Source organism: Protomyctophum bolini, assembly GCF_963924005.1.
Source record: "Protomyctophum bolini genome assembly, chromosome: 4".
NCBI classification, from domain to species: Eukaryota; Metazoa; Chordata; class Actinopteri; order Myctophiformes; family Myctophidae; genus Protomyctophum; species Protomyctophum bolini.
In genome coordinates this window covers 44501291-44513361 of record NC_137865.1, presented here as the reverse complement: position 1 = coordinate 44513361, position 12071 = coordinate 44501291, and the positions used below count along the sequence as shown (strand labels likewise).

At 40.7% G+C, this 12071-nt stretch overlaps 2 protein-coding genes across 5 annotated transcripts in view; one reads left to right on the top strand and one right to left on the bottom strand.

Moving 5' to 3' along the window:
• The window catches only part of ranbp10 (RAN binding protein 10), a 36934-nt gene extending 32733 nt beyond the window's left edge, over positions 1 to 4201 (bottom strand). For all 4 annotated transcript variants that reach the window (XM_080762344.1, XM_080762345.1, XM_080762346.1 and 1 more), the window contains exon 1: positions 3870 to 4201. In XM_080762344.1, the coding sequence (XP_080618470.1) occupies positions 3870 to 4068 (199 nt within the window). In that variant the 5' untranslated portion in view covers positions 4069 to 4201. The remainder of the gene's footprint in view (positions 1 to 3869) is intronic.
• A 433-nt stretch (positions 4202 to 4634) lies between these two features.
• On the top strand, positions 4635 to 10877 carry tsnaxip1 (translin-associated factor X interacting protein 1; the record flags this gene model as incomplete). Its single annotated transcript, XM_080762253.1, has 11 exons — positions 4635 to 4691; positions 5194 to 5334; positions 6125 to 6310; positions 6740 to 6878; positions 7141 to 7313; positions 7413 to 7532; positions 8055 to 8164; positions 8266 to 8437; positions 9241 to 9341; positions 9747 to 9843; positions 10596 to 10877. The coding sequence occupies 11 exons, from the start codon at positions 4635 to 4637 to the stop codon at positions 10707 to 10709; spliced, it is 1410 nt and encodes a 469-aa protein (XP_080618379.1). The 3' UTR covers positions 10710 to 10877.
• Positions 10878 to 12071: the final 1194 nt, after the last annotated feature.

Below are 12071 nucleotides of genomic sequence, written 5' to 3'. Positions count from 1 at the left end.
AACTGGATACTAAATAGAAAGTGGGATCCAATAGTGCCCAGGTATCCTCCAAAATACTGCTCAGTTAACCCCCAAACTCCACAACTTCTCTAGAGTACCCAGTTTTCTGCATAATTACAAAATGTGTGCGGTTTATCCTGCAATCTGTCGATTAATAGATACTGTATCAAGTATCAAGTATCTGTGCAAACTGCAAAGTTGACATTTTGGCCCAAGGGTGACGCCAGAGCCAGAGGAAGAGAGTACTGTAATGCCAACTTAACTTGTAGGCTAAAAGTAACAGAGGGTCAACAAAACTCAACATACTGGCTACTGTACCAGCATATACTAACAGCACAAGTGTGCAATCACTCAGTTCACAGTGGCAATGTAAAAATAACAGACCTTTCATAGGAAATACCTATTTTGACCTACAGACAGCATTGCTTTGTCATTGCTGAGTCGTCAGATGACCCGAGTAGTATTCATTTGTTTTAAAAAGACAGGGTCAAAGACAAGTCAGGGCACATGAGGCCACGTGCCTGGTCAGTTTACTTGTACAATGGAAGACCTGTGAGAAGCTAACTTCTCCTTATTTATGAGAGAATACATATTTCACCTCCGCTACGAATCAATCACACATTTAATATGAATAGGAAGACTAACACCTGGGCAGAGGTACAGACAGAGGTTGACAAGTTGACAACTAATATTTAAAATAGGGTGTATTGACAGCCCACTTAGTTGATAGGCTTGCTGTAATGTGACACTACGTTTGGTTTTGGGTTTACTGGGGTAGTCTTGTAAAAGCATTCATTGAAGCAAGCTTGTAAGTAATTTGTCTTGTAGGCTTATTCTATCGCTGTCCCGTGGCACAGTCTTAATTTCATTTGTGCCGGTTCAACAAGTCATGTAAACATTTACAACTGTGATTGTGAGCCAAAGACATCTTAGCATTATATATTTAGAATAAAGAATGTATTCTTGACTAACCTGTCTGGTTAGATAAAACTGCCAATAACTTTCTGTGAATCTTTTCAAGTGTAATTCAACAGGTCAAATGTGGCTGGATGGTAACCGCAAGGTCGCCAGTTCAAACCCGGGCTCCCCCAGAGTTAGTGTTGAAGTGTACTTGAGCAAGACACTGAACCCCTAATTGCTCCTGATGTACTGGTTGGTGCCTTGCATGGTTTCCACCGCAAATCTGTGTATGAATGTGTGTGTGAAGTGAATGGGTGAATGTAATGCACAATCTCTGTAAAGCACCTTGGATAAAGGCGCTATATAAATGCACCATTTACCATTTACAAGCTAAACAAATAATAGGTGAATTCTTGTCCACAGCCGAATACATACAGCAGACCAAGCCCCACCCTTGATAGGCCAGGGGCAGGAGTGGCTCAGGGCAGGGGTAGAGTGGCGAAGTTCCAAGTTAGATTCCCAGGCTCCCCAGAGTTAAGTGTTGAAGTGTCCTTCAGCAGGACTCTGAACCCTAATTGCTCCTGATGTGCAGGTTGGTGGCTGTTTTGCATTCATACTCCGCCATCGAATTACGGATGTGTGTGTGTGTGTGTGTGTGTGTGTGTGTGTGTGTGTGTGTGTGTGTGTGTGTGTGTGTGTGTGTGAATCACAATTTATGTATAGCGCTTTGGATAAAAGCGGGTGTAACCCTAAATAAGTAACCATCAATTTAAAAGTATCATCCATTTCAATCCATCAACGGGTGAAATCCTGCGTCTGTGTCAGTATAGAAAAGGTCTAGCTAGGCACCATGGCCTTGAACGGAGGAAACTGGCACACTGGTCAAAATAGCACCGAAACCACCAGGGTGAGAGAACAGAGGAAAATTAGCCTACACGGCCAAGAATATAAGTCTATTTATGTCATCATTGTGCACTTATGCAGTGTCATATAAATGCTGGTTTATTTCAGGGCAATATAGATTGAATAACTTGCATCGTGTTCACTGTAGTGTATGTCTTAAATCTTAAGACCATTCTCTTTAATATTTTTGTGCCAAGAAATCATAGAAGCACATAATTTCAAAGAAAACACTAAGTTAGTTCATGCTGAATACAGGCATGTCCTCTCATCAATGGAAATCACTAAAACATATTTAATGTAGGTTGAAACCAATTTAGAACACTATTGACAGTCGCATAAACCGTGAGATGATTAAAGTAACAGTTTGTTTGTGTGATCTATATAACTAGCTGTCTCTACATAAAGAGAGAGTGGTGTAGGTTATAGAGTATAGACAGTCCATTCAGAATTGTCACTGCTAAATAATGACCAAATATCCCCCATTTTTCATTCTGTATATTCGATTGGTGTTAGCAAAAGCCAACAGGCCCCAACTAGGTGTTTACAAGGTATAAGGATAAGGATTTCATTGCTCTTACTGGAAGAGAGAGGAACCAATATAACTAATTCACGTCGTACATGCACAACTAGCTTGACTTGTAACTGCTAGGAGGGAATGGGGGATCATTGGCTGCCTGACGGGAAAACACAGATGTTCATGTCTACTCTACAGTACACGAAAAAACACTCAGGGCAGGGCGATATACACAGACAGATGTCACCTTGTTTTGATTCAGCAACTAGATCGAATCATCCAAGTGGCAAATCTGGTATATTACATACAGTACTGTCGTGAATTTTATAGCCATTCCAATGAAATCTCTAGATGCCTGCCATTGTCTGTTTTGCATGTTGTCGTTTTGTCCTCGACGTGCCAAGTGTCTGGCCAAAACGACTGATTTATGTGAAGATCAATACATTTGTCGTAATGTAAAGCGCAGCGGCCTCCTCCCTTGCAGCAGCTGTACACAGAACGAGCTGACAGGCTGTTGGAGGTTAGACATGGCAGACATTGAAAGCAGAGCAGCTTGTTGTTCTGCTCTGAGTACATAAAGATCTCGATGGAATCGGAATGTCTGCTCCCAGTTCCAGGGTGGGAAAAAAATGATTTCGAAATTCTGGAATAGACTTCTAGAACGCTGTCACTGCAGAACTCACGCGAGAAAAACAAAACAATGCCATTTTAACTGTCTTTTTGTGGTGCTTATTTTGTACAATACCCGGTAATTACCTTACACAAATATGCCGTTAATAACATCCCAGTTGCACTGCATATTACTTGGTGTTGAGAGGATGACAATTGACAACAACTTCAGTTCATAATAAACCACCGTTTGTTAACTTGGCTTACTGTTTTCAAAACAATAACAAAGGCACAAGGTAACGATAGCCAAGTTGGGTTAGCTTAGCCAGGTCGCTAGCCAGCTGCTACTGTATTTGCTTGGAGAGCTAGCTCCCCGTTAGCACCTATATATTTTATTAGATGTCATTAGTTAGCTTTGCTGGTAGACCAATGGATATGCGTTGTTATTGTTGCCCTAATATCAACTATGACAACCGTAGCTTATAATGCGGACCAAACAATACATGGGCCCATTAATTACGAAAAGAATGAGGATAAATAACAAAGGAAGGCCATGTTGTTGAAGGTTAATGTAAGAATTATGGGACTGTAAAATATAGACTGTCAGGGTTTGGCGAGTTAAATTGTCACACATTTTTGAACATCCCCGGCCCTTTCCTCTCGTGAAACAAAGCTGGACTAGGACGAGAGAAGCAGATCAAACTAGATTTGCCAGGAGGACTGGAGATTGCACACATACATAATCGCATACAGTTACAGGCTACAACGCTGTGTGTGTGTGTCTGTGTGTGTGTGTGTGTGTGTGTGTGTGACCCCCCCCCCCTCCGCAGTACAGTACAACAGTGACAGATTTGAGCTGATCGAGTCGAGACCCTTTGGGCCCGATGCAGTTGTAGCACACCTTGGAAAAACACGTCAATGCTTGGCTACGTTTCTTGCTAACCTTTGTAATGAACCCGCAGGTTGTTCTGTGATAGCCCGATATAGCTGTATTTATCCTTGGGGCTCCAGGATCGCGGTAAAGGGGTCTCTTCCTCGCTCACGGCAGGGTAGAGCCGCTTCAATCGTTCGTTTAGTTCATGCTCCTGGTAATTAAAAGCAGGATCCCCTAACAGCAGGCTTCCTGCTCCAAGCTCTGCCATTTTTTGGGTCGGAGAAGTCTTCTTTTTATAGTTTGTTTTTCTATCTCTAAATCTCTATGTCAGTCCGTTGAAGCAGTACGGAGAGAGTGAGATGGACTGAGAGAAAATAGCAGTGGTATGACATCCCCGGATAAGCAGCACTACTCTGTAGTAACGGCTTGAATGGAGGTGTACTGTGGGTACTGTAGTCCACCTACACAGCTGGTCCTGTGTATTTCTCTAGGATGGACTACAGAACCTCACTCCGCCTCCTTTTGTTGATTTCCGTTGAAACGGTACGTCAGGAAATGTAGTTCTAAAACTTGGTTTATTCACGACATGTTTATTTTTTTTAATTGATTGCAGTTATTTCTTTTTCCTTCATTTTTGTTGCATTTCACTTTTCCTCAACATACCAACGAATTGAGATAGTGATTCATGATTATAATGTAAAACTATAGTTCTTCTGTTCTGCGTAACCATGGGAACCATATCACAGCAATACTCAACTCGACACAATTCATACAGGACTAACATTCGAGTTCAATTTGATAAATTATAGGACTACAAGCCGCAACGAATTTGAGATGGCGTGCCGCAAAGATGTTTCATCATCTCCACCGTTGCCAGAAAAGCAAAGGCAAGTGATAACACGGTTGGTGCAGCTTAATACTGTAATGTTAACTTCCACCTGTTGTGTTTTATATCCTGTATGAACTATAATTTGCTTTAACATCCTTTCTTTTCCTGAAGACTGCTATTAAACGACCATAATCCACATCATTTCCCAGAAGAAAGTCAGGTGTCTGTTGGAAGAGGTGGAGGATGTACTGGTGCTGTAACTGCCAAACTATCTGCAAAACAACATGTAAGGAATGTTGATAATTATGCCTGCACATAATTAAATTCCTCTGTTTTTGGCATAAATGTATGATTTATGAATCTGAACTAGAAAGATCAAATTAAGGGCATCACGATTCTAAGCAGATTGATAGCGCTGCTGTTCTATTAAATGAAAGCCTGGGTATCGAGGCTACTGTTCTATAAACACTGTCAAATTAATCAGACACCATTGACCAACTCATTCTACTGAAAAGCAGTGGTCAATGTATTCCTACTGTCTCTGATCCAACCCTTTCTTGCCAGGTGTGCAAGACATGGAGTGGGTATTTGTACGCAGGACCAGGGCAGAAGCCCAGGTTTCTGAAGCAGGCAGAGAGCTATGTCAACAGACAACTCCAAGCCATTGACTGCACAGAACCAAAATTCCAGGAGCTCAAACTACAGGTTCAACCACTGGCTGAATATACACAAACAACAAACAGAATACACTGTGACCTTAATGCTGTTATTTGTCTCTATATGATTGATTGGTTGGTTTATTGATTGATTCTTTATTTAAGTGTCATGCTTCCGAAGAAGCCCAGCCCATATGGATTTACAGGACACTTTGGACTTACAGGACACTTTGTATATTTGTCATACATGCACTACACGCACATGTGTGCGTGTGTGCGCGCATGCATGTGTGCGTGTGTGCGCGCATGCATGCGTGCGTATGCGCCCACACACACACACACACACACACACACACACACCCACACACACACACACACACACACCCACACACACACACACACACACACACACACACACACACACACACACACACACACACACACACACGCACACACACACACACACACACACACACACACACACACACAAAACAAAACAAACATTGTGTTTGTGGATTACAGATTTATCACCTCAAGATCTATACTGGTTGTCTGCATTTTGCACAGGTCTACCGGGAAGTCTTTGGATGTTTCATAGAGGAGTTCAAAACCTACAAACCACTCCTTGATGGCATCAAAAAAGAATATGAAAACACTCTGGGTCTGAGGTTTTTTTCAATATAACAAGACTGTCTCTCTTGACTATTACACTCAAAAATCAAGCCAAGAAAACAGCATCATGACAAGTGCATAAGCATTAAATACATACTATATACAGTATCTGTGTACCTTTATACAGTATATTAAAACAAAATTCTGTCCCTATAGCATCTCTGCAGGATCAGATCAGTGAACTGGAGCCACTGCAGGACCGTCTGACGCTGGTCACAGAGGAATGTGACAGAAAGATTGTGGCACGTTGGGCAGAGGAACGGACTGAGATCCGAGACCTGAAAAGAGAGCAACAACAAATGCAGAGGGACATGGAAGACATGAGGGAAAAAGAAAAAGTCATGCAAGCAGTGGTAGGTATATATATGACATAAGCCTAATTTATACTTTTTCATGGGATTGTGACACAATGGGATTTATGCAGTTTTATACTGTATGAAGTATTTTTGCAGTAAACTGAGATTTTTCTCTTATTAATATACAAGATTCAATATTTTGAAACGTTTTTGTCTTTTTCACTGGACAGTCGTTATTCATTTTCAGTAGAGATTGTATTTATTTGATGTTTTTATGATTACTGTTTTGTTTTATAACCTGTCTGTAAAGCACTTTGTAACTACCGTATATGTTTGGAAAGGTGCTATACAAATACAATACAATTCATTCATTCATTTGTGTTATATAATCACACCACTGTATATTTCGTTATGAATGCATATTAGTGCTTACTCTACCTACCAGCTTTAATGAGTGATAAAGATGACATATTTGTTTGCTCACAGGTGGCCCATCTTCAGTCTGAACTATCTATCCAGTACTTACAGTACAGAGAGGAGCATGATGCTCGCAATTTGCTTATTGTCAAGCTCAATGATCTGAGCAGCTTTGCGAAAGAGGAGAACACCGCAGATGAAAATGCTGGTAGGTCAGGAAAAGAAAACAAATATTTACATACTGAGATACAAAAGCTATGCATTCAAACCTGTCCAACTTGACTCCCTGACTTTCTGATTGCTGATATATTGTAGAATAGATCATCAACCAAAAAAAGCAAACATGCATTCTAGTTCTTTGTAAAATGAATTAAATACCGGAGTCAGAAGAGTTAATGAATGTGTTTATTTTTCTGTGTAAGAGGTAAGCGCATCAGCTTGATAAATGTATCCACATTTTCCCAATGTAGAGGGGGAGGGTACTAATGACCTTATACAGTTGAAGCTAGCTCTGAAGGTGTGCCGAGAAGACTTGAAAAAAGCCCAGGTGGAGCTGAACAGAGTACAGGCGGAGTACTGGGACGTGGTGCCTCGATATGACTGGGAGATGTTGGAGCACACACACAAAGAGACTTTACAGCAGGTAATGCAGTGGCATGCTTCATCCACAGACAAGCAAACAGGGACCACATGCACATTATTCAACTCTTCATTCTGCTTTTGTGCCTTCACTGTATGGCAGTTGGAAAGGCTGCAAGGAGACTTCGACCAGTTGAAGAGTGAATATGACATCCTTCTAGAGATTCATGAGAGAGACAACGTACAGTCTGAGGCAGAGATCTCAGTCACCACAGCGATACAGGTACATTTTCCAAAAAAAGAAAAGCCATAACCATAAGAAAATGTATTGTTTTCTGGCCAATTGTGTAAGAAAGCAATATTTATTGTGTTTAACTTTTAGTCTATGAGCCATTTAGGAAATTAATCAACCATAATTTAGCCAAACATAATACCTCATTGACAACATCTCCTGGAAAGGTAATGGAATTTCAAAATCCCATTAAATAATGAAGGGAGAAAAGTCATGGTATTTCAGTTTCAGCCCTGCTGGATTGCTTGCAGAAATGGGTCATCCATGGGGACACGATTAGCACATGTGTGACTATTTGCTGGGCTCAGCCAACAACAGGGTTCATGACAATCATCTGACTATAGCATGTGAAATCTGGTCAGTGGTCATGGAAATATAATTGTGGGTCAGGAAAGTTTTGGAAAAGTTAAAGATTGTGGGAAACCTAGCGTACAATTTCACTACTTATATTTTAGTGCTCGATCAAGAAAAATAACATTCCTCTTCATAGTATTCTAAATGTGTTACAAACAGGTAGTTGACGATGTGGACCACAGACAGAACCCTCTGAAGCCCAAACTGCTGAAGGAGCTGACCAACTTGGACTCCTCTCAGAGCGGCACACTCACAGTCCAGGAGTTTAGGTGACGTTCCTTGTGCACAGAACTAAGCACAATCAGACTGCGACACACACAGTTGAACACCCACCCCTGTTATCTATTTCTCTCATTCAGTTACAATTCAGTCATTCAGTCACAAGACAATCTCAAGTTTATATGCCGTGTTTCAGGGAGGCTCTGAGGACAACATTCCCTCTGAAGTCACACCAGGCCACAGAAGAGCTGATGGCCCTGGCTCAGAATGAACTGGACAGCAGTGGCAACATTTCCTACCGTAGACTGTACAGCCCAAACCAGGTAGAACCACATCTATCCTTTTCTCACAAATGGCATGGAAGTAGTGAGTTAAACAAATCTGTTATACGATTTAAAATAGTTAAAGCCAAGTTATCTCCCCGTCTGCAGCTCTTTAGTAAACAGAAAATACATTTTCAGGTGGGTACATAATTTATCAGCTTTGAGTCTCGTTCCCAGCCTTTTATCATTAATGCAGAGAATATTGATAGGGCGGGACTTCCGTCATAATTATGTCCTGTACTTCCCCCGAAAGCTGTCTTTTTTTTTACCACAGATCTATCTGTAAAGCTTCAATGGAATTTCATTGGGCGGTACTTACACCAAATTCCAGTATGTCCGTTAGACTCACCCAGCATGATCAGCTTTTGTTCCATTTGCAATTTAGTCTGTTAATTTATTTGATTAATGACTTCCAATTTAATTTGTTTGTTTGTTCACTTGTCCAAATTGGATGCAGTTGTTATCTCGACCGGAACATTTTCTGTTTATTAAAGATCTGGAGATATCTGAGGACGACCTAGAGAGGTGGGGAGACAAAACACTGCATAACAATGATTACTATCAGAATATAGAGCTATTTAACTTCTATTTACAAAAGAAATGAAATCAAAAGATGTTAGTTCCCAACTTATACAGCCATTGATTCTTGCCTGCTTACAACGTAAAACAGAACAAAACAAACAAACAAACAAACAAAAAGAAAGAAACTGAAAACACGTTTCTCACATGGGTACTTTTGTGTCATACATTAAAATATAAAGTCTGTATTGTATTCAACAACATGTTTTATTGTATACTGGTAGGAGTCAGATGATAAAGACTTCTTCAGTGTGGTCAAAAAACAGTCAGTAGAAGAGAGGGAGGTGTATATCAGCCAGCTCAGTGCACAGCTTGAGGTCAAAGGGTAAGTAAGTACAGTACAGTACAGTACAGTACAGTACAGTACAGTACAGTACAGTACAGTACAGTACAGTACAGACACACACAGTTTCACCCACATGCAGTACAGTACAAAATGAGATGCACAATGTAGGAGTGAATGAACACAGGGTCTTACATGAGTAATACGATATATATACTGTGACAGGGACAGAGATGGTAGATAACAATAATGTGGCGTCTCTCTGAGGAATGGCCCTTACAATATCTACAGTGCAGTGCAACAGAAACTGACCCAAAGTTAGCTTGTATCCATTTAGCTCTGCTGTTTATCAGCCTACTGGTAAACAAACAACATATACTTACATGCATGCACACAATACATCATAAAGCTATATTACTCCTCCTAAATAAATTCTCTTTGTGACAGTGATGTATCAGTGGCAGATCTGCAAGCTGCATTGATGCACATCGACCCAGCTCTGGACTCTGATGCTCTGGATTGGAATCTATGTTTAGCCTTTCAGGTAAACCAGGGGGCCATTACAAAGTAGTGCTGCTATGAATTGCCACGTCACCCTTCCTGTTAACAAGACAAGACTGAGTAATTGGGTAAAACCCAACCAGACCAAAGAACCGACCAACATCACCATCCTTGCACGCTCACTAGTATTGTATGTATTATATACTCACTGGAGGATCAAAAATGATATTGGAAACAACAGAAAATGTTAGTTCGTTAGTTAGTTTCATTTATTGTCCACAATGTGGGAATTTGTCTTCGGTCAACAATAGTAACAACAAAACATTTAAATGCTTTCAAATGAAATGGTCTCACTTTCGACCAAAGGGTGGCACTGATAGAGAAAAAGACATTAGTGAGGTAAATCAATATGATTGTAAATGAAGAACTGTCAATAAAATATTCACGCATATTTCTATAATGATGATGTTCTGAGATGAGTTTGACCACACAATATTATCCACATATGAACTATAGCGTCACTATTCTGGGAATGTTATAATAGGCAAAGAGATTTGGCGGAAAAAGTGACTCATAGTGACGCTCATGTCACTATGAGTCAGCCATAACCATATAAGGATTTCCCAATACATACCTAATATGGACTGTATTGTTCTACATTAATGTGTTGTCATGGCATACAGAGACTGACGGTCTGACTCTGAACTCTAGATGTGAGTTTGGGCTAAAGTGGCCTTAGGTCTCAATTTAACCACCAAGATTATTGCATGTGTAAAATATATGTTATCGCCACAGGTGAATAAGGAGGAGCTGAAACAGTATGATACAACGCTGGACGCAGAGACTATCGTTCATCGCCTCTCTGTAGCTGACACCAGCAGGGCTGAACCTCCACCCCCTCAACAATAACCCCACCTCTCTATTCTCTCTCATAGTTTTTCCATCAAATTCCTGGTCTTCACTACTGTGGAAATTATTTGAGCAAACTATTTTGAGGATTTTATTTTTCACTAATACGCTATTCCCTTCATCACTCATGATGAATAGTAGGCTACTGTATGTCTCAGTTATTGGGGTGGCAGTGGCTCAAGAGGTATAGCAACCAGTTTTCCAGATTGACAGTTTGTCCCGGACGGTCCGGACCGCTGGTGTATAGCGTCGTGGGTTCGAGTCCCGATCCTGGCGGCCTTTGCTGCGTGTCACCCCTCATCTCTTTCTCCGTTTCCTCTCAGCTAACTGTCCTATCAATAAAGGCAAAAAGAATAATGCCAGTTTGAGGCGACCTTGGCTACTCCAGGCTTTGTGTTAAGTGTGCAAGTGAGCAAGCCACTGCGGGGTCAGTAATTCCTCCCCCCAGGGATCACTAAAAATACTGTGTGTGCGTGTGTGTTGATGTTTGGACTAATGACCTACATTTCCTGTATTTCATTCCACTTGTTTCACTCCCATGAGCTCAAATGCGGACTTACAGTTACATCACATTTATTTTAATGGGATAACACAATGCTTTGTCATTAGACCTTCAGCAGGTTATTTTATTGAAGGTGTTGAAGGACAAATACCGTATGTTTCCCCTTTTTTTTTTGCATCTGGGTATTTTCTTTTACATTGATCATCAACCCCTGAACTTCTCCATACGCACCTGTCACCTTTGTAGGTGTGCAAATGTCTTGCTTCTTTAAAAGTTGGCCTACTTGTAACGATGCAGGTTGGAAATGCACGCCTCACCTATAGTTATTATTATGTCTGTTGCTGCCTGTTATGCCCATGCAGTATATGCAGACGTCAGAACACATTGTGATGTCAGAACAGGCCAGCATATCTAAAAAATAAATAAATAAATAAATACACTTTATCTAGTTTCTCATGTTATTTTTTTAACAGGCTTAAAAACACATCTTGGAGGAATAGAAAAGAGACAATGAGAGAGCTTTACAACGTAGAAAGCCAACTATTAGGGACATAAGGGATCGACTATTAGGATATTTGAACACTGATGTCTGCCAGTCTCAATGTGGGACAGCGACAGGGTCTCAATTTATGGGACCCCTGAAACTAGACACATTATACTGTCTAGTCACTGACTTAGACATGACCTTTGACACGATTTAAATGAGCAGCGAGACTAAATACAACCACCGCAATATTCTAAAATGCTAAGCTATATTGTATTAACGTGCTCTACTATACAGATTGGACATCATTACACGTTATTCTTAAAAAAGGGTTACATATAGTGAGGCTTTACCTTTAACTAGTGGAAAACGTGTT